Genomic DNA, 23,632 nt, shown 5'->3' with positions numbered 1-23,632 from the left:
CATGAGGAAAAGATCTTTCTGGAGAAACAACAGAAAGAACTCCAGACAAACCAGAAAGAGCTCGAGCAGAAGAGCAAAGATTTGCACGAGGAAAAGATCTTTCTGGAGAAACAACAGAAAGAACTCCAGACACACCAGACAGAGCTGGAGCAGAAGGAGACAGATCTTCAAGAAAAGATCTTTCTGGAGAAACAACACGAAGAACTCCAGACAAACCAGAAAGAGCTCGAGCAGAAGAGCAAAGATTTGCACGAGGAAAAGATCTTTCTTGAAAAACAGACAAAAGAAGTCCTGATAAACTGGATAGCAGTTGAGCAGAAAGACAAAGCGCTTCAAGAAGGAGAGAGGTATCTGGATCAACAGAAAAAAAGAAGCCCAGACAAGTCAGAGAGAACTCGAGCAGCAGAGAAAAGATCTGCAAAAAGAGAAGAATTCACTTCTCGAGCTGAAAAAAGAAGTGCAGAGAAACGTGAAAAAGCTTAACCAAAAGACCTCCGAGCTGCAAGACATCGAGCGCAACAGAAAACAGCTGCAGAACGAAAACAAAATATCACAGGAGATAAAGAAAGAACTTCAAGCTCAGAAGAAAGAACTTGAAGAGGCTCGGAAAGTTCTAGAAGCTCAGAATGTTGAAGTCAACAAAGAGAAGTCAGAAGTGGAGGAACAGAGGAAGATTGTGGATGAGAATGTGGTATCTGATCTGAGACATGTATTACTTAATAAGTTAGTAGAATGGAATCTGTTTTGTTTGTTCTAGTATTTGATATGAGTTGCTTGTTATATGTAGTGTCTGCTCTGGTGTGGTTCTTTGTCTTCTGACCACAGATGGAACCTGAACTACATGTGTGACTAATTCTACCCATGTCATTGGAATGTGGTTTCTTGTTTAAAGAGCCCTGTTGGAGGAGTTTTTATAAGGGTTCTTCTGTCCAAAACTCTTCAGCTGCTGTAGAGAAGGGAGGTTGTTTGATGATGCTCCCTGCTTTCCCATATGGTAGGCAATAAAGAACTATTTGTTGTAACCCCCTACATGTTGAAAACCTATAAAACCTGATTGCTGGTCATTGTCGGCGAGGAATCAATTGGCAGGCTCCTCCACAGGCAGACCATGGGTCCTGATCAGATGCTGTCTTTTACATTCTGAGAGATTCTCTACTGACTTTTGGATACTCCACAGGCAGACCATGGAGCCTGTTCAGATGCTGCCTTTTTATAATAAAATCATATGATATAAAAGCAACAGTGTCACCGGACGTGTTATTCAACCTCGGCACATCTAAGAAAAACCACGACAAGAAACAGAAAGAACTGAATGAGGTGAAAGAGAAAATGAAGGAGGCTTAGCTGAAGATAAAAGAGGAGAAGAAAAAGGTGGAAAAAAAGACATTAAAACAAAACTAGAGAGGAGTGAAATCCTGGAGCAAAAAAAAAACCTAGAAATCCAGGGAAAGATTGATGAACCGCAGGAAGAAAAGAAAAAAATTGAAGAGAATAAAAGACTTCAGGACAAGAAAAAAGAATAATATTTGACATTACTAAAGTAACTGCAAAAAAATTCTCAAAAATCTACTACTGCAAAAATTAGTCTGGAGTATCAGTATCAATATTTGCGATACTGGTCCTGTATTTACTCGGTATTGGAACAATACCAGATCTTGCAGTATGGCACACTACTAATGTACATGCTTAAGATAACTCATAATATATTTTACTGGTTAAACAGACATTCACAAAGGCCGTTTCTTAATATCTGTACTTGTCCGTACTTTCGTTCTCGTGGACTCGTGAAACTTCATCAGTCAGAGACCCAGTACTGTTCCAATTGGAAGAACGCATCTGACCGAGAACAGAGGTGATACCCCAAAATGTTCTCGCTTCGCCCACATTTATCAAGACTGCATCGGGCCAGACTTGTGCAGACTTGGTGTGGCCAGATAACCCAGATCGCATTTCGCACCGACTAGCGGGAAAGGCCGAGGACGAAACTTTCAGAGGTACCAGAAGTTTTTTTTTTGGGAATACTGCTGTCATGACACAAAATGTAGTTTTCAGATTATTTCAGGTGAGAAAGTAGTTGTGTAAATGTCAAATATGTGGTCAGTTTATCAAGATAAAGCCTGATTAAAAAAATATTCTAACGGTTTCGGAGATGTGAGTCTCCAGGTTAGAAGGTATGTATGTAGACTGTATTTCAGTAATGTTAGTAATAAAACTGTAAACCATCCGTCCCTGTTTATGAGGTGTCCTCCTAAAGGTTTAGTATTTTTTCAGCAGTTTCTAAAAAGTTTTTGTGGATAGAACTGAGAATGATACGGTTCAGTTCAACTGCATCACAAATTACAGCTGTCAATAATTCAGCGGCTGTAAATCATTTAAATTTTTTTATAACAATCTATACACAGTAACTGTTTTAATATTAAAACATGAACATGCAAGGCTGTGTTACATCTGTTCCATTTTGTCGTTTTTCACGGTAAAAATAACCGGAGCAAAAGAACGAGGGGACGTTATCAAGTACCCTGGTGTTCCAAATGAACTTGAGCCTCGATGTGGTCTCACCAAGAACACGAGTACGGACTTGCATACTTAGAATTGAGAAACGGCCAAAATATTGATGTCCAGCTAACGTTACATAACACATTGGTAGCTTAAGCTAATTGGGCCCGGTGCTAACTCAGTGTCGCTAACGTAAACTGTTGATAGCAATAAGCTAATATCTATACACCATGATGTAACTGCTGACTGCATATTCAGATGAGCTTGTTAAATTTTCTTTTTTTACATTCACCCTTTAAAAAGCTATTTTCAACTGGCCATTTGATAAATAGGTTGTAAAATCTGCAGTCAAGTGTCATTTGTTGACGTGTCACGGCCCCTGGAGAGTCTGCTGAAAAAAATCCTCGAGGAAACAGTGGGGTGAGCCAAGTCCACGTGGTAACTGGAACGTGTTTTTTTAAACACACTGGCGCTGGTGTTGGAAGGCAGGGTGATGTAAAAGCCTTTGTTGCCGAGTTGATCCATGATGATGATGCTTGTAGTAGTAACGAATGGTTTGGAGTCTGGCTTTTTATACATTTTTTAACTCGGCAGCCTTCATCCAGCTGTTGAATTTCTCGGGTCAATTTTTCCAGCACCAAAATCTGTTTCTCACCTCCGAGAATTCGCTCGTCTAAAAAAGAATACGTTTAAATCTCTCCACCACAGTAGCTTCCAGATAGAAGGCTAGTTTATGCAAACTAGCTAGAATACATTTAGGGGGGCTAGCTGGAATACTCGTCCCCCCCCGTTTCATCCTGAACACCTCTGTGGAGTCTTTCTACTCCACCAAAGTGAGAGGTTTATAATACAGCTCTTTTCATGTTGCTCACAGGTTTCTCTTGTTTATGGAAAAGAATCAGAAAATGCACACTTTAGGTAAAGGTATGAAGATTCCTTGTTTTCTCACTCTAGATTTTTATTGACAAACAAATCATCAAATAGTAAAACATTATTTAAAAAATGCTAAAAATTATTAAAACAAATTATTAAACAAAAATTCAAAATTATTTTGAGATAACAAACCCTACAAACTGTTAAACAAAACATGCTAAGAACTATTCAAACCCACCCCCATTTATTTAATTTTGTTTAAGCAAGGTTCCCTTGTTTGGGGTTTATTCTGGAGTTGTCCTATGGTCAAAGATGGATGTTGGCTACAGTAAACTGCAATAAAACAAGCCTATTTTTAACTCCTCTCAGTCATTAAAGCTATAATATTAAGTATTGATACTATGAAAGTGTCAGGGGGGAGCTGGAGTACTCAAGCGCAGACACAGAAAACTGTCAGACAGCTGAATAAATGAGAGACTTATTAAAATAAATAGCTAAACCAATACATAAATGAAGAACTGAACTGGGGGGCAGAACACAACCAAACTACTCTGAACTCTATAAACAAACACTAAGAATACAGAAACAGGTCTACAAAACTAAACTGCGTTAAAACTAAGCTCAGGAGGAGTACTCACAAGATGGGGGAGAACAAACACAGGGGGGGGGGGGACAGGCTGAGGGAATCCAAGGGCAGACGGAAATGAGACAAGGACTACTGGCTAGTGACTGAAGCAGGGCTGACAAGAATCCGTGAGAACCGAGTCCACGTGTGGGAAATCCAGGAACAGGGAAACGGAGTCCAAAAAGTGGGGAAGCAAATCCAAAGAGAGTGCAGAGTCCATGATAGGATATAAGTTTATGACCCAGCAGAGTATGACTGAAAGACCAAGGCTTAAATACCTGAAGGTGAGGAAGTGAGCAGGTGAGCTGAGTTGGCTGTTTACTGCAGCTGACAATCATTGCAGTAATCAGCAGGTAGAGCGCAGCCAGGTGAAGCAGGGAGAGCAAGGAGACGAGTGATCAGGGAAAGAGAGACAGGAGGGAGAGATGACAGACAGAGGGAGCCAAAAAGAGACAGGTCAGAGCAGAAACAGATCAGGAACAATAGGAGACAGAGAGAAAACACATCTCCACAATTGAACTGTGTCATTTTATTTTAATTATTGTGATTCTTAAAACAATGTCAGTCAGTGGAACGCCAGTGTTCAATATGTCATTAGGTAAGCAGGGAATACCTCCCCGTTATGCCCCTTCTATTTAAAATACGAACAAATTCTTCAAACAGACAGGTCTTTTTTCTTTAGCATGTCAACAAACATGTTTTACGGCCTTAATGTACAGAAAGTTTGGAATATAAGCATAAATCTTAATCCTGATACACATCTCAGTTGTTATTCCAGGGGCAGATAAATCAATTTACTGTTACTCACCCAAACTAAGACACAAAAGAGGGCATAGGTTTGAATCACGTCCATGTGTCCCTTTAGAAATGATATTAAATGAGAAAAATTGATCTACACAAGAAACACAGAATCCCTGAGCTCCTCACTGCATTATATTTTGACCTGGTGCCAGACTTTTGTGTTTTCCTTTGCATAAACAAACACAGTTCCACTGCAAATTGATGCCAAAAGGAGCAAATTGAAGCATAAAAAAACACAGAATGCTTGATTTTAAATGCTCAAAATATCCAGGGGAAGATCGGTCAAATGGATTTTATGCCCAGGAGTGTCAGTAATAGAATCATGACTGTGTTTTTGGTCAGAACTGACGGTTGACGATCAGTGACAGTCCAGCAGTGATCCTTAACGCTTCGACGCTTCACCAACAGATGGGACCAGAGTTTTTGCACATAGAGGACAAACAGAATCGCAGTGTCTCGTAAAGCTCCATGTTCCAGCCGTGATGTCTCCTGTAAAGACTGAGGAGGGAAGAGAGGCTTATATGACGATGTGAAAGAAGTAGGCTCCACTGGTGCACGAGACTTTTTATAAAGACACTTCTAACAGACTTTAGCATTTATCCTCAGTAAGATGACATAAGCATGCTAACATTAGTGCTAACATCAGCATCAGCTATTTGCTGTGCCACATTCACAACAAGAGAGTATGCCCTGTGCAATGTCACCTATATGTCAAATAATTTATAATTTCCTTATTACTGAGACAACATTACTGAGATTCAAATGTCCACCTTTATGTTCAGACAGACTCAATCCTCAACATAGAAGATATTAAATATCTGTAAAAATATTCTGATAGTCATCCTTCTTCAGTCTGTGTTGCTCTAACTTTCTCTTTAAATCACCCTACTTTGGATTCATGTCAGACAATGCACTTTGCTGGGTAATTGTGTTTTTACCGCCCGGCAAAACTGTGTTTGCCGGAAGGTATTGTTTTTACCTGCATGGTCTTGCTTGCTTGTGTGTTTGTCTGTAACACTTTGGTTTCCGTGCGATAACTCCATAAAATATTGATGTAGCCTCACCATATTTGGTACACAGGTCTACCATAATAAGACACAGGTCAAGTTCGCATTTGGTGACCGTGACCTCATTTTCAAGGTCACGGGGGTCATCTTTGTCGCCGGGCGGTCCAAGTTTGGTAAAACTTCTAGTTTTATTTTAAGATTCTTTTATTTGTTTTTAAGTCTCTGAATGGACTGGCCCTAGAATATTTGTCTGACCTTGTTAAGGTGCATCAACCCTCCAGAGCCCTGAGGTCAGCTGACCAGATGGTCCTGGACGTTCCTCGATCCCTCATGAAAACCAGAGGAGATCAAACCTTTGCGGTTGTGGCTCTCACGCTGTAGAACACATCGCCCCCCTCTGTGCGGTCTGTGAATAGCGTCTCCATTTCTAAAACACCTCTTAAGACCCACTTCTTCACTGTGGCCTTTGGCTGAGCAGAGTCACCTTTAGTGGATCTTTAATCTGTTTTATTTTACCGTCTAATTGTTTTGCTTTTATTGTTTTCATGTTGTTGATGATTTAGTTTACTGTAAAGCACTTTGGTTGGCCATACACCTTAAAAAGTGCTGTATGAATAAATCTGACATTAACATTTTTTGCTCCTCTTTAGAAATTTCTGTGGGAGATTTTTGGAAGTGTGCTTTGCTAGAATATTTCTCTTGAAGTTTCTGCAGATTTTTCTCATCTTGTCAGTCAGTATTTTGATGGATCTACAGGTTTTCATGTTGCCATCCATACATTTAATCTCCCCAACACCTTTTGCACTCATGCAGCCTCACATTATCACACTAACACCTCCGTGCGTCACTGTCAGGACTATGCATCCACTGTGGTAATCACAGACACACACAGCTATTTCCGCCCGATTCTTTTGATGGAGTAGCCAGGAGACTTCTTCTTAGAATCAAAAAGAGTATTTATTACAGCAAAATTGAACATGCGATACAGAGCTCTGGGACTGAATCCTCTGTCCCTAACCAACAACAAGTGTTCAGTCAGTTCGAATGGACCTGGCCCAGTCTTCTTATACTCTAACAGTGTGTATAGCTATCGAGGCTGGCCGCCCCCTCCAGTGCTGCGCTGGTCCGCTCTCCTCTGTCACAGCTGATGTTTTGTCATTATCGCTCTCGTAGGAATGACTTCACCTCTGCAAAGCTAGATTAGAGACTGCACACACAACAAGCTCATGTTCTTTACTGATTACGGCTTACATCAAACTGTCTGTACTTTTATTATCAAAAATTGTCTGTACTTTGATTATCAATCACCTTATGTCTTGATCATCTTTGCATAATAAAGCATAAGCTCCTTCTTATCGATTCTGGACTTTTCTTCTTTGTTTCATTCCAGTCACGCCGTGGTAGTGATGCTCTTCACCTTCCTGTTCCTCAGAATCAATACAACTCTTTAATATGCACTCTTAGCAAATTATAAAACACATCATTTCCCACAGTAGCACCATGTTCGTGGCCTAGTTTTATGAAGAACAATCACTGCAGCTCTGATTAGTGGCACTATAGCTTATTCCATACCTCCTGATCACTGCTGCAGCTGTGATGGCCACAGATGTGCCTGTATCATTTTATTTTCCCGTATTTAGTCTCACAATCAGATTGTTTCTTCTCCTCTGGCAGTTATTTTCTACACGGGGCCATGGTTATTGATTTGAATGTCAACTCAGGAACTGAACAAAAGCATCTTGCTCATATAAATAGTCACTATTTTTGTTAGTCTAAAGATTTAAAACTCAGGAATTCTTTGGTCTGATAATAAATATTACACAAATAAATCAGACAGCTTGTTTATTCTTGAAGAATCCTGCAGGTAATGTAGAATTAATCAAACTCTGTATGACAAGTAGTGGATGACTTCATCTGATGTTTAACAAATCCTGTTATAAAACAATAAAGTCAGTCAATATTTGATTCAGACAGATCTCTAATGGATTTTATTTAAAAGATGAACTTTGCGTATGATGGAAGACACTTCCGTTTTACTAAAGAAAGAACCTGAAAAGGCGGAATTTAAATTTACAAAAAAGGTCAACTGATATTGATTGAGTCAATCAGTTTATTCATTTTCTTGATAAAACAACAACACAGATGGTGGTAAAGTGGTTTATGACACCGGCTGCCAGTCCTGCATAAGCATTTCCTTTTTCAGCAATGAGAAACATCACAGCATCCCATAATCATAGAAAATAACATCACCACAAGAGCAGCACACCAACATAAAACCATTTACAAAAGAAGCACTGAAAGAGAAAGTCAGGGATCGCTTTAATCAGGCACAACTGGACGATGGAGTAGAGCAAGAAAAGCCAACATCTGAAGGAGAAGAAGGTAAAATGACAGAGAAAGAGAAAACGGGTTTTTTTGCATTAAGTGTGCTCAGCTGTGACGTGTGAGTCATCGCTACTAATGAAGCCTAAATGTCATCGTTTGCATCAAAGATCCCACCAATAACAACCGTCCTGCTGACAAAATCCTCAGTAGTGACCAAGAAAATGATGGATCCAACCAAAGTCCAGTCCACTTCTGCTTTGTGCAGTTATTTATTCTTCCCCATAAAAACAGGTTAGTGGAGCTGCAAAAATCATATTATTTTATGAAATGAGTACCTACTATTATGCATATTTTAAATCTGTAATTAAAAAAAATAGGTGAGTGGAAACACTAGCAATTCAAAATACATTTGTCACACTTGGCTCAAGAGAAAAGTTAAATCAAAATGTGACAAAGTGAAATAAAAACAGACCTAATGAGGGAGACTGTAACCTTCCTCACATGATAGATAAATCAAACAGACACATTCTGAGCATCATTTGAGCTTTAACTGTCACTGTTCGTTTCAATAATAAATGTATTTTTAATTACTTCAACTCCTCTTAATGTCTCGTGTGGGGTACAAAACTCAGATTACATTTGCTGTGGCTTCTTCTTCTACAGAGGGTTACAAAGAGAATTAGCTCTGACAATCTGCACCCAACTCCTAATATTTACTGCATACTAGTTGATAGAAACTTTATTTTTAAAATTTTTTTAACTTCATTGGGATGGAAACCGGACTGCATGTTGTACTGCACACTTTTCAAGTGTTTGTTTAAGGCTTTGACCTCTCTGTTTTTGCCTTCTAACCACACTAAAATAACCATTTTCTTCTCCAAACTGTTCAGGGAAAAACATATATTTGTAGAAATGCTGTCATATTACTGTCAAAGCAAATGATGACAGTCGCACAGCATTTAGACTAAAGTGAGGAGAAAAAGAAGAAGCACTTTGCTGATTTTACACTCATTGGAAACTCTTAAAAGTCTTGAAGAAATAGTGCTCATGTATCAGGTATATTGGGGGTTGATGAGGACACAACAACAGTTTTTTTTTTTTTTGTTCTGGGATACGGTAGAAGGTTAATTCAGTGATGCTTTCTTTAATTTTGCACCTCTGTGTGTCTGACACCAAATTCAAGGTTTTGCAAAAGACATATGCTGAACCATTTGGAGCCGCAGAGCTTTCAAACTTCAGACTCTTTTTGACAAGGTTTTTTTTCTGCAGTTCTTTGACTAATGTTGTAGGACTGAATGTCAGATGTCCATTTTGCCTTCAAATGTGTTTTCAGAGCACAAGGTTGGTCGAGAAAAGAGCATTTAAATCTCCATCCATCCATTCTCTGTACACCGCTTTATCCCCACTAGGGTAGCGGGGGGTGCTGGAGCCTATCCCAGCTGACTCAGGCGAAGACAGGGGACACCCTGGACAGGTCGCCAGTCTGTCTCAGAGCTACATATACAGACAAACAGTCACACTCACATTCACACGTATGGGCAATTTAGAGTAACCAATTAACCTCAGCATATTTTTGGACTGTGGGAGGAAGCCAGAGTGAAACCCACACATGCACAGGGAGAACATGCAAACTCCATGCAGAAAGATCCCAGGCCCACCCTGGGATTTGAACCGGGGATCTTCTTTCTGCAAGGCAAAAGTGCTAACCACTACCCCACTGAGCAGCCCCAGCATTTAAATCTGTTATGGTAAAATTAAATGATGATGATTCTTTCTACCTCTTCATCCAGTTGTGCCTTCTAATGAACATGTCGAGTTCAGGCGTGGATTTTTCTACCTCAAGTCACCAAATTTTATTTCATATTTGTTTGACTTTTCTTCTGTGCATACATATGTTATTAAATAAAACATGTCTCAAAACTGGACTCACAGGTAACATTACTTTTTGAAGTAAAAAATTCTTAAAGACGATGGAGTCATACCAATTTTTGCGGCATTTTCTAATCCGTGGATCAACGTTTGAAGTGCCATAACTTGAAAAATAATGTGATATTGTGACATTGATTTGTACATGTGGTCTTCAGTGGTACAACCCTGCTTTGATAGAATCATATAAACTAGTTATATGTTGGTGCAAATTTGATCAAAAATGTCTTTTGACGTTTTGTTTCTATTCCAATATTCCACCAACCATAAAACCTTTATTTTTCGCCCTAAAAGGCTGATTTATTTTCCAGTGATTGTCACCAACATGAATTTTAAAACTTTTTTTTTTTTTGCATCTATGGTCAATATTTAAACATGCATTGAGCAGTGATGATGGTGAAACGTCTCCAATAATGGTCCCAATAGGAAGAGTGAGATATTATTATAGGGCTAAAAGAAAAATCATGTTTTTCCAACTCATAGTGCTTCAAATAATTGTACAAAAAGGGGTACCACAAGCAATATGTCTAAGATCTGTTTGAATTTATTATATCCTCATTAGCGAAAAGTTAGCCACATAGAAACACTGTGTTGGGAAAGTTGGGAGCAATAATACAAAATTTCAGGACTCTAGCTATATTATTTCTCAAGTTTTGGCATTTCAAACACTGGTCCACAGATTGGTGTGAAGAAAACGGCGTACAAGTCAACATGAACCCACCTTCTTTAAGAATTATGAGCCCAGATTTTACACATTCTCAACTCAATCAATATTTACCTTTTTTTTCAAACTGAAGATGATCAGGTGAGAGGTTTTCAGTGAAATGGGGCGGAATAACCAAGATATGTACTTTAAAGCAGTATTTTCAGTCCATAGAAGGGTTCTGTGTGGAATCCGAGCCGGTAATGTCCGTTTTCTCGATGTGAACCTGTGCTGGTTCGTCCTCTCAGCTCCTCAGCTGGTGGGTTGGACAGTGCAGCAAACAGCCTGTCAGACTTAGCGGAGTCGGAGCCCCACTGAGCTTGTAGAGGAAGAATTGTCATTACAAGCCTGAGACAGATGCAGCATGCAGGGCCTTTCCTGGTGACGGACGTACAGATAAAACCCAGAGCAGAGCCGAGAGCGACCAGAACGGGAGGAGAAAAGCAAAAACTGACATGTGACTGAATGGATTTTACTCTCGTTTCTTTTCTATAATGTGGACTGAAGGAGGACATACAAGGTTTAAGGACAAATCCACACTTTTTTTTCATGATTTGACAATGTTAACAGGTTTAAATATTCCACGGCTCACAGGGACGTTCCATGAATGGGGGCAACAAAATGCTTAAATGAGTGTATTTACCCTGTTTCCATAGAAACATCTCATTTCTTTTTTTAATTCCTGGGATCAGACCTTGTCATATACAAAGAGAAGTTTAAAAGTGGCTTGAAAAAGACTTTAAAATTACACTGTGGCTGTACAAAATTTTCTTTTTTTTCTGTCTCAAGTAGCACCTTTGTGCTTTTATATACGCACGTAATAATGTTGTTTTTAAAGCTGGAAATTGCTCTTTCCTACTCGATAAAAATATGTATTTATTTTCATAATATACTCCCACTATGAGCTCCATTATCATTATCAATGACTTTCATATGAGACACTGTGTGTTTGAGTGATTTTATCCCAGAGTTTGATAAAGCTGATCGTTCTTCTTCCTCTTGGTTTCTCTTCAACAGCTTCTCAGATGATTCCACTTCAGTTCCTGTTTTACAAACTGCTGAGTTTTGGCTTAGAAGCCCAGATGTAAAGATTTTAACCTGAAGAGTTTAGGAGAGAGGACGAGGAGGAGCAGGATGGAGGGAGGAAAAGGGAGGAAGGAGGGAGCTAGAAGAGGAAGTTTGGTTCTCAGTGGAACCGCTGGAGTGTATATCTTGGGTCCTTGGTGTCCCGGATCTCAATCTGGAGAAGAAACAGAAGAAAAGACGGCATGAGAGTAGAAGTAGCATCATCTTAAATGAGTAGAAAAACCTTACAGGGGTGAGACATGCCTGGTCAGGGGTGAGGAAGAAGAGGGGAGGATATAAGGGAGTTTTTTCAGGGTTCTTCTTTTCTAGAAGCTATTTTTGAGAAAAAAAAAAGAGAATAAGAAACACTTTTAGACTCAGTCTTTTGGTAAAGTGTCCAAGAAGCGGATTTCTCAGCTCTGAAGCTTCAAAACTGCTGTTTGACTTGCACCAGAACGCATCTTTTTCATGTCATCATCAACTGTAGTTTCAGATCTTAGAGAGTCCAGAGTGCATCCATGGCTAGCAGCTCGGTGGTTTAGCATCGTTGCCTCGCAGTTCTTTCTGCATGGAGTTTGCATGTTCTCTCTGTGCATGGCGTGTTTACTCCCGGTTCTCCAACTTCCTTTCACAGTCCTAAAACATCCTCAGGTTAAAGCTGCTGTCCGGAGTTTGAATCGCAGCGTCTCCCAAAGCACTGTTGGTCCCACCCTCCCTCTGATTTCGCCCCTTTATTTGTGCACGCGCGCAGTACCTGATAGGAGTGCCCGGAGTGCTGCAGCATCTCGCCTGTTTTGCTGTTTTCCCCTCTTTTACATTTAGTACATTTAGTAAATAATAAAGGAATTACGTTAGAATTCTGTATTGAGTCTAACTTGTCCTAATACCAAAATAACATGAATCTGCTAGGACGAACGAGTAAAGTTTCAATATGTGATTACACTCATGTATCCCTTTCGATGACGTTGTTTATCAAACTTAGTGCATTTACGCGTGTATATGTGTTACATTGTTTATTTATTTCTATCTAGAGTTCAGAATTGCATGACTCCTCTGACGAAGAGTATGTCCCAGACGCCCCAACATCTTCGTCCAGAGGTCGGGCATCTCAACGAAGCCGTCAGGCGGGCTATGGAGGCCGTGGTCGGGGAGCGACGCGAGCACCCCGAGCCGTGGGATTGGTAATTTTTCTGGAAGTTGCTGATCCCTGATGCTCTCTCCTCCACAAGCAAAACAAATGTGCGCGCAGTTGCGTAGTGCGTAGCTCGCCCACCTCTGCATGGGCTTGCTTGCTGTGCGCGTAACCGTTGATTGACAGCATGACAAAACTGAAGCTCGAACTTGATTGGTCGGCAGCGACCGGCGCTTTTTGGAATAACATGGGGGTCTATGAGAGGAAGGCGGAGCTCAGGAATAAATTTTCATATCGTGTTATACTAACTTTATATTATAGTATCGAACTAGACTAACACATTTAAGCTTTGTTAAACAATGATACATAAATTGAAAACAAACGGAAACTCCGGACAGCAGCTTTAATTAGTAACTCTAAGCTGTCTGTAGGTGTGACTGTGAGTGTGGTTGTTTCCTGCAATGGATTGGTGACCTGTCCAGGGTGTCTTCTGCCTTCACCATAAGTCAGCTGGGATAGACTCCAGCCCTCCACAACCCTAATGAGGATTAAGTGGTGGATAGATAATGGATGGATGGATGTCTGAATCTAATCTCTCTCCTCTGTCTGAGTCATGTAGCTGCAAATGGAAGCTGAAAAAGACAACAGAAGGAGCCAAAACAAACTACAAATTACAAAGCAATGCCTACAAAAGGTCATACCTTAATGCATTTCCTCTCAAGTTGTCCAGATTCGCTTTAAACAACACCTTTTCCTGCTTGACATTATTTCTTTCAGTGCAGTGTTGTCTTTTTAAGCTCTTTGCTGTTATTACCTCCACCAGGAGGTTATGTAATCACTGGAGTTTGTTTGTCTGTCTGTCTGTCTGTCTGTCTGTCTGTCTGTCTGTCTGTCTGTCTGTCTGTCTGTCTGTGTGTGTGTGTGTGTGTGTGTGTGTGTGTGTGTGTGTGTGTGTGTGTGTGTGTGTGTGTGTGTGTGTGTGTGTGTCTGTTTGTCTGTTAACAGCATAACTCAAAAAGTCATGGACGGATTTTCACCAAATTTTTTACAGGATGTCCGGAAGAGCAAGAGTAACAATCGATTAGATTTTGGAGGTGATCCGAATCACCGTCTGGATCCAGGAATTTTTTGAAGGTCGAAGGACAATTGAGAGATGGCCGCCAAAAAAATTCCTATGGGAGTAAAAGAAGACCACAAAGAAAGAATTACAAAACTGACTTTACATTTTTTTTGTCATCTTGAGGGCAGGATTTTAAGTTTGAGTAAATTCTTAACTCTTATTCCTCTAATCATTTTAAGCTGAAATGTCTCATCTTTTTTAACTTCTATAGTCTGAAAATACAGAATGAGACATTTTAAGTTTAACTAAAAAGATATTAGCACTCATAATTTATATGTTTCTAGCAAGTAAATTAGAGAAGAGTGGTAAAATTGACAATTCTCTTATGATGTTTTGCTCTGCAGTAAACTATGTTCCATTAAATCCTTGCTACATGAAGAATTCAGTAAAATGTTGATTGTTTTTGGATGAACCTGATGAGGCAAGTGGGAGCAACTTAAGGTCATAACAAGAAGCATTTTAAATCAGTGACTAAATTAAGAAAGCAGCTTCTTATTTGTTGTCCTGACCAGTCAGAGCTGCCCCTGGATGAACCTCCTGGTTGTAGCCGTGGGGCTGGATGGAGGCGATGGGGGTTTGAGGGATGTTGACGATGGCGGCTATTAAAAGCTGCAACACTTTCTGGTGATTCATCCTCCACACAAGTACTTTTATTAAAAACTGGCCAAAAGTGAATCATGGAGGATGGGGAGAGGAGAGTGGCCAACATGGACAGGTGAAGTTCACTCACTGAGACTCTGATGTCCTGGTTTCAGTGAATGCAACTACAGTGTCTGAGTACAAGTGAAGGCAGCATTGATCAGCCATCTTTAGGCCATCTGTGCAGCAGGATCCATAAGATTTTTATCATGTACTCTATTGTTTTATTTATTTTATTTTATTCTCTTTTACTCATTATTTCGTTATTTAGATTTTTTTTATTTTTTTTTTACTATTCCTACTATCATTACTGCTTTTAGCCTTGTTCTTATGTTTTTTTGTTTTCCCCTCCAGTGCTGCTCTCCTCTGTTGATCATTGACAAAACGTGTTGGCGTAACAAACCAACTACTTTTGATATTTATAAAGAGATTTGAGTGTTTTTTAAGCTTCATTACTTGCTTGGTCTCCTTATCCTCCTCATATTAACCGACAGCTCAACAATAACCTTAATGCGGACTCCCAGTTCACAATGAATCACGTGCACGATCGTTAATTCAGCTGCTGTTTAAATGACACAGATGCCACAGAAACATTCAGTAATTAAGTGTCCTACTACTCTAGAAGTCTTGATAATTGGACCCATCAGTAAATGGCTACATCTGCAATATCTCCCACTTCTTTCAGTATTAGTTTTTAGTAAACCTATTAATTGAGAGTCGGCACATTCATGTAGCATCCATTGTTTTTAATTCCAAATGAAATGTGCTGAGGCAGAAAGCCTAAAGACTGAAAATATGCTACCGTCTGGACTGTATTTACTCTAAAACAAAATTGGTAAATGTTGCATCTTTGTGTGTTTGCAAGAAAAACAGACCCACGAATCAAAACACTGGCCACAGCGTCACCGGTGGTCGAAAACTTGACAGGTACTAAAGCTGCCATCGAAATCAGCGACACAACTTAAGTTCATTTCATTATTTTTAATTAAAAACAGGGATAATTTAGTTAATAAAATTGTATTTTTGTCATTTTCTATACACCAGTCAGCCACAGCATCATGATGACTGACAGGTGAAGTGAAAACCATTGATCATATTGGTACTATGTGGGTTTCCTCTAGAAATCTTCAGATTTTGATGTCAGTCTTGATGAGACTTAGACACCAAAGGAAACATTGTCCAAGAACAAGCACACTGTAAATGTCAATCCTAAAGGTAGTGTCTACAGATACGGACCTGTACCCGTAGCCTGTGGGCTACAGATACGGCACTTTCCATTTGCCAGACAGATACGGACCGTACGCGAGTCTCACGAGTCAAGAAGCTGCTAACCACTGCAAACTGTTGAAAGGTAAGCAAAGGTTAGGGTTAGGGTTAGTGTTAGGGTTAGGTTTAGGGTCCGTACCTGTAGTACCGATGCTACGGGTCCGTACCGCTAGCGTCTACCGGGAGTCACGTGACCAGATCTCGCGTATCTGATTGGCAAGTGGAAAGTGCCGTATCCGTAGTTCACAGGCTACGGGTACGGGTCCGTACCTCTACCAACAACCAATCCAAAATGTCACTGGCCCACCCCTGAAGGAAAATGCATCCCAGGAACATGTTGAGGAACATGACAATCGCCCAAGATGTTGATTTGACCTCCAAACTTCCTCGATCCCATTCTGATCAACCTTCAACAAGATGCAGTTTGATCCACAGAGGCCCACTGCACAACCCAGAGCACCCAACAGGTCCACAGCCAATGTTCTGGTACCAGACCCCACAGGACACCCTGAGAGGTCCTCTGGTCCAGGGCCAATGGTTCAGAGCATTTTTGACGACTTAAACCAACACAATATTAGGCAGGTGGTCATGTTATGCCTGACAGTTGTAAATAAGCTTCAAAGATTAAGAAACATGCAATTATGAATATTGTCTAAAAGGGAACCTTTCTGTGCAACAAATGTTACCTTGTTGGGGTCAGGTAATTTATTTTAGATGTGCTATAGCGGTCTCTACATGGAGCAGCACACCTGCTAATTCTATGAATGCACGAGAGGACTGGAGAAGAGGTCAGTGTTTTCTTTGGAGGTTTTCTACCCGAAGTTTATGCGTCCAATGAGGTATGAAACTTGTATCTATGTTTACATTGTGCTGTTGCTTGTGTTTATTTTGCATTTCTTTAAATTTTCATTTTTTGAATTTGTGCTGAGAGTTATATATTTCTATATTTGTTAATTCAATTCTCACAGCATGGACATTAGCATTTCACCACTTCGGCATGACATCCAGAACAAATGTCTGCATTTAAAAGCGTCGTCTGTGATTAAACAGGACGGGAGCTACAGGTACATTTATTGCTTCAGAAAACACATAAGTTTCAGACCAATGCTACGGAGCTGAGCCACACCATGGCTCAGTGTGAGTATATAGCACATCTGCTCCTATTTCTCTCCAAGTCAGCTTCCATTAATTACAAAACGATGGATCTGGAGCACATTAATGTTTGAGACTCATCTGTTAGTGAGATGAACCAGGACTTGTTTAAGCATGCTGAGCTTTAGAGATGTTGGCAGGTGGATTTTTGCACTGAGCTGTACCTCCCTACAGCCTGTATGCTGAGCTGAGATGAGCACTTGCTGGTACAAAATGTTATTTTTAAATCGGGAAAGGCAAAAGTTTGATATTATCAAGATGTTATAATGAAAGCCAATAATTTGCTAAAATGCAGAATCCTTCCTTCACTTAAGATCACGTTGTAACCAGTCCTTCAGCTTACAGCCATGGCCATAAGTTTGGACACAAGTACCATGACGCTTGTGAATCTTAGAAAATACCACAAAATTGTCACTTACAATATACAGCCATGGCCATAAGTTTGGACACAGCATGACTTATGTCTGTTTTGATGTCTATTACAGAACATAAGTATATTGTAAGTGACAATTTTGTGGTATTTTCTAAGATTCACAAGCGTCATGGTACTTGTGTCCAAACTTATGGCCATGGCTGTACTTTTTGTAAGCAATCCTTAATATGTCAGAGAATATTCCATTCTCTTCTTCAGTGGCATAAAACACATAAAGTATGTATTACTGACAAGAGGGTAACACAAAACTAAGGAGAGGTTAAGGGAAATCACATTGCATCAAGTTCTAGAAATGATCTACGTGCATGCAAGGATCACATGCTGCAACATCAACAAGCTGCTGGCTCTTACTCCATCCATTCGCAGAGAAGGACCAAGATGGAGCTAAAGGAAGAAAAATGAGATGATTGTGATTTAAATAAAGCTCAACAAGTGGTTATTTGAAACATCCACGTTCACACCAGTGTAGATAGGAGCTGCCCTTTGCAGCTTTGAAAAAACAACAACAACCAAAAGATGTGCATTAAAAAAGATTTCCAACTTCTTCAGTTCCATTTGTGATGTGATGATGTCACCAGAATATAACTCACTTTTCCAGACTCTAGACAGGATTTGCCACTGAAATCTCCATGGATTAAAATTTTATGTAAAATAAAGAGACAAGTCAGCTTTGTGCAGTTGGAAGTGTTCTGTCAACAGTTTTACAGACTTATGGGGGCAATACCTTTGGGCTACATGGGATTTTTTTTTAAGAATATGTTCCGTGTTTCAAGCACCTACATTTTGAGCAGGCACACTAGCATCCCGCTAACTCTCTGCCCATATGACTGTTACAAAAATCACTTATTCTGATACAATTTTTTGACACTTAAAGGTGGCATGAAGACCGCTAACTAGCTACGCTGTTTGTTTTAATTGTTTTTTTAAAGTCATGTTTTTGTCATGGTAGAAGTGTTAGATGTTCACACAGCCATCATCTCACTTATATAGACCATTCTGTAGTTCATAACATATGTCTGAAGGAGAGAAGGTGAACATCAACCCTACCATCAAGCATGGTGGTGGCAGTATTATGCTCAGTCCCTTTTTTACTTTCACACAAAGTACATGAAATAATGTAGAAGGAGGATTACCTTCACATTCTTCAGAAAAAAATAATATTATCTTGGGTATTACGTGTATTTTGGGTGTTTCAATGAGACAATGATCCCAAACATGCATCAAAAGTGGTAGAGAAATGGCTAAATCAAGCTAGAATTAGGATTTTTTAAACTGCTCTCCCCAAAGTCCTGCCTTATACACCCCATCAAGAATCTGTAGACTGTGATGAAGAAAGAAATTTGAATGAGAAAGCCAATAAATTTAAATTGACTGCACCAATTTGGTCAAGAGGACGAGTCAAAGTTACAATCAGAAGCTGACAGACGGCTACAAAATGCATCTAGTTATGGATCAAATAGCCAGGGGATGTTTAACCAAATGTTAACATTGCTTTAGGTACATGTTTGATCAACACATCTTGACATATTTCCAGAACACCTTTAATAAATTTATGAAAGAACCCAAATACATGAGTGTTTTCTGTGACAATGTGTCTCAATGATTCCATCGTAGGAAATCCAGAGTTGTGGGAGCCATTGGAAACTCAAGAGTGCCATGATGTACATGAGCTTTACAAGCGTACGTAAACCTTTGTTCACAACTGTACATACACAGACACACATACAAAATCTAGAGAGGCTGATGTGTGCAGCAAACTCCTCAATGAAAGACTTCGACTTGACATCTCCACTTGAAGTCGACCTCTTTCTTTAGGAAAGCACTGAGCCTGAGGGTGTTTCTACGAGGATTTCTCTTCTTCCATCTCTCTGCCTGAGCACTGTTCTTTAGCTTGGCCACAACATATGTGACTTTACTGGGGTCTTTAATGTTACTAAACATCAGGTGTCTCGTGAGGGCGAGAGAAAAATATGTGACCTGACACCAGGGAGTCAGCTGAAGGCAAACTGCACACACTCATACACACTGGGATTGATTACTGCACTGCTGTATAAGGCAAAAACCCTGTAGTCACTGGCAGACTTAACAGCTGCTGGTATATCCAGGGCTTAATCTGATTATAAAAAAAAAATTATAGTGGCCTGTGATTGATGTCATTTGACAGACTGTACATGAAGTATAACATGTTCTGATCTGTGCTGACAACCCTCTGCTCCGGATGTGGCTGCTTGCAAAAGCACCAGCTGAGGACAATAAAACCACCGTTAAATATAGAAACAGTGATGTTAGGCTGCCATTATAACAGGAGAGAACATTATTAACATGAACATAAAGTATTATGCATGAACCAGCTAAGCTAGTTAATAACACAATATTATAATAATTAGATAAAAAGGGAATTCATTTAAATTCTAGTGTTAGCACATACAAAGACACTGACAATGCGACTGGTAGGAAGTGCTGAAACTAGCTAGCAGTTATATATAATGTACTGACGGGATCATTGATTAATTCTATTCTATTGGTTGATCTGCAATTTGTCTTTGGGGAAATCCACTGACAGCACGAAAGCAAACCCTATAAAATTAATCAAGTATTGTTAGACCCAATGGTGCAAGTGAAAACGCATTTTGGTCACTGTTTGAATCATGAAGAAAGAAAACTGTAAAAGTATATCAATTGTAGAAGATGGATGCAGTGAGGATGAACGACAGTGAATATGCTGAAGCAAAATGTAAATTTAACTCCTGGATATATGGTTAAACCCAAACAAAAAATGAGCAAAAATAATATATAAATACAAAATTATATATATTATATATATATATATATATATATATATATATATATATATATATATATATATATATATATATATATAAAATTATTTTATATGTATTACATTATTTTATATATATATTTAAAAAAAATAAAACTGATGTTGCATTTTTTTGCAACAACGGGTCTTACAGGGTTAAAAAATATCTGATTTCTACTTTATTGTCGTGGAAATTTGGTATTCAAGTCACTTTTTGCACACTTTATTGTAGTGTAAATTAGATTTTTGATTAAAATTGTCATTTTTGCACATCAATGTTGAAGCTTATTCGGTTGCAGTTATAGTTTCTGTGCACGCTCAGTTATTGCAATACCTCATAGAATAGAGTCATTATTAATATTACTGTTACCAGCTGTCTAAATGTCTGTAGATTATATACACATAAGGTGTTATATCATTCATAAAAGTAAGTTTGACACATAAATGTGGTGCCTATTCACTTGATTACATAATAAACACAGTAATTCAACCGTGAAACCACAGATTCAGCAGTAAAAACAAAGTGTACTTACCCTCGACACAGCGAAATCTGTAAAAGAAACAAAAGAACACAGTCAGCTCATTGTGCCTGAAGTCTAATTACACTCTGACCTGTAGCAAATCTATAAAGAACCACAATGCATGATCTACATAAATTGAAGAGTCGGCAGCTGTAGCTGATTGTAATCACCCATAGACAGTTAAGATGTCACTAAGAAAATCTGATTACCACAGCTTTCTACATCGCCAAAACCGATCGTGCAACCCAATAGATTTTGTCATATTTCCAGAAGACATACAAATAATCAGTGAAAAACATAAATTGCATGATTGTTTTTGGGAAACAGACATATGTTTTAATGATTCCACCACAAAAAAAGAGGAATTGTAGGAGACCTTGGAAATTCAAGACTTCCATGATGTATGTGATCTTTACAAGTGTACGTAAACTTTTGTTCACAGCTGTACTCAACGATTTGGTTACTTATATGTCATTCAGGTATGCTAGTTTCCCAGTAAAAGCTACCTCACCTGTAGCCTAGCCGCGCTAGACAACCCACGGCAACGAATTTAATTCTCTGCCAGGGTGGGTCTAGTTACCCTCCATAAGGCTCGAGGCTGGATGCTCCTAAAACTGGCCGGACCAATCACCATGAAGTGTAGAGTCAGAAGGCGGGCGTAACTAAGTGACGACAGAGGCGCAACGATTCTGACAGAAACAACCGGCGCACAATAAACAGTTGTCTTTCGACTCGGCTTTGGCCACAGCCCTTAAAGATTTGAAGCTAAAATTCAATTTGAAAGATAAACAAAGGACGGCACTGAAGTGTTTCATTGAGAAGAAAGACGTATTTGGACTTATGCCGACGGGATATGGCAAATCCTTAATATACCAGTTGGCTCCGCGGCTCCGCTGGTTGGGAAGCTAATGGGACTTAGCCACAATCTGCCGGCGCTCTAGGAACTCCGTCAGCCTATTCGTTGCGCTGATTGGTTGTATAACTACCTAATTGCTGCAGAGTGATTTGAAAGACAACCTTTTAGCCCGCCTTATGTTCTCAACATAACTCCCACAAACCTCAGACTGAATCCCTGAAACATCACTTTGTATGTGCAATACAAAGTTAATGTTAATATCCCAGATTTTATATTAGTCTGCTTTTGTATGAATTTGATCACAACAGTACATTTACACTCCGAGAAGCTGGTTCATCTCTGACTAACTTTATGTGTGTTGCACCTACATGTTGATCCCGGTTTAAACAAAACGCATGTTTTGCCATCACTCTTCCAGGCAGTTTTTGTGTTCATTTGAAGAAATTCAGTCATTAGTGATTAAAGTTGGGGGTTAAAAACAAATCCTGAGTTCATCTTTCATGTTGCATGTAAGTGTGACACATCTCTGAAGGTTCTTACATAGCAGCTGCTCATGTTCTGAGACTTACAGATGCAGAAAGTAAGCAAACACAGAGAACAAAACAGAAATAAAATAAAATTGAGAGACGCTGAAATGCAACCAGTGAAAAACTGAGACACTGCGGACAGAGAGGAAACCACATCCTGGAATCTGACACGTAACCATGGAAACTTCCTTCATGTATTTAGAAAAACTGCAGGATTCATTCTGTATTTCTCTTAACTTAACCCAGTCTTCACTTGCTCTGATGATGCTGCAGCTTCTCTCAACAAAAGACACAAAAATCTACATTTACTGTGATGCACCAGCTGGAAACAGGTTATATTTAAGATCCTAGCTCTAGTGGCTTCACTTAAACAGGGTTAATGTCTTCTTTGTGAGTGAGTGCTGTTGCTGATTTTCGTTGATTATCATTGTTGTATTATATATTGAAATCAGGGTTACTACAAATTCTATTGTTATTTTTCACATCATTTTCACTCTATATACACTCAAAAATATAAACGCAACACTTCTGTTTTTGCTCCCATTTTTCATGAGATGAACTCCGAGACCTAAAACTTTTCCCACATACACAATATCACCATTTCTCTCAAATATTGTTCACAAATCTGTCTAAATCTGTGACAGTGAGCACTTCTCCTTTGCTGAGATAATCCATCCCACCTCACAGGTGTGCCATATCAAGATGCTGATTAGACACCATGATTAGTGCACAGGTGTGCCTTAGACTGCCCATTATCTGCTCACTGTCACAGATTTAGACAGATTTGTGAACAATATTTGAGAGAAATGGTGATATTGTGTATGTGGAAAAAGTTTTAGATCTTTGAGTTCATCTCATAAAAAATGGGAGCAAAAACAAAAGTGTTGCGTTTATGTTTTTGTTGAGTGTATTTACTATAGTATATTTGTGCGTTCAACACTTCACGGTGCATTCTTCAGTTTAATACATTTTACTCATAGTATATTTTACATTTTATTGAGCATTTTGTACTTTAGTATATTTTTCTTGTTTTTTATTTTTACTTCGTATACCGTATTTACCAAATATTTTTGCTTATTTATTTCTATTGCAGTGGTGGCCACTTCACTCTTTCTGCTTGCTACTGTAACAACAGAATTTCCTCATCATTAAATCAATAAATTATTTGTATTTCTATTCTATTCTATTGTGGTCTAACTACACAATTTGTCCAAATGAAACTCTTAGCTAACAAGTTAAGTGAGTAGTATTTGGGTGAAATGAACCTTTAGAATTATAAGTAATTGGACATAAAGTAACAGATTGTCTTGAATAAACTTTTAAGCGCATCACTTGTTTGAAAGTGCT

At 39.1% G+C, this 23,632-nt stretch overlaps 1 protein-coding gene across 4 annotated transcripts in view; it reads right to left on the bottom strand.

Moving 5' to 3' along the window:
- Nucleotides 1–7,898: 7,898 nt before the first annotated feature.
- Nucleotides 7,899–23,632, bottom strand: part of lhfpl4a (LHFPL tetraspan subfamily member 4a) — a 44,359-nt gene continuing 28,625 nt past the window's right edge. Inside the window, exons 3-5 of one of the 4 annotated variants that reach the window (XM_051948518.1) lie at nucleotides 20,915–20,931; nucleotides 12,086–12,154; nucleotides 7,899–11,996 (exon numbers count right to left, since the gene is read on the bottom strand). In XM_051948518.1, coding sequence (XP_051804478.1) covers nucleotides 11,943–11,996; nucleotides 12,086–12,154; nucleotides 20,915–20,931 — 140 coding nt within the window. In that variant the 3' untranslated portion in view covers nucleotides 7,899–11,942. Of the gene's footprint in view, nucleotides 12,155–17,914; nucleotides 17,948–20,914; nucleotides 20,932–23,632 lie in introns of all 4 variants that reach the window. The other 3 variants (XM_022219163.2, XM_051948517.1, XM_022219164.2) reach the window with 3 other exon arrangements.

The sequence above is a fragment of the Acanthochromis polyacanthus genome, chromosome 5 (assembly GCF_021347895.1).
Source record: "Acanthochromis polyacanthus isolate Apoly-LR-REF ecotype Palm Island chromosome 5, KAUST_Apoly_ChrSc, whole genome shotgun sequence".
Taxonomy (NCBI): domain Eukaryota; kingdom Metazoa; phylum Chordata; class Actinopteri; family Pomacentridae; genus Acanthochromis; species Acanthochromis polyacanthus.
The sequence above is the reverse complement of the archived record's forward strand: the minus strand, read 5'-3'. Positions and strand labels throughout refer to the sequence as shown.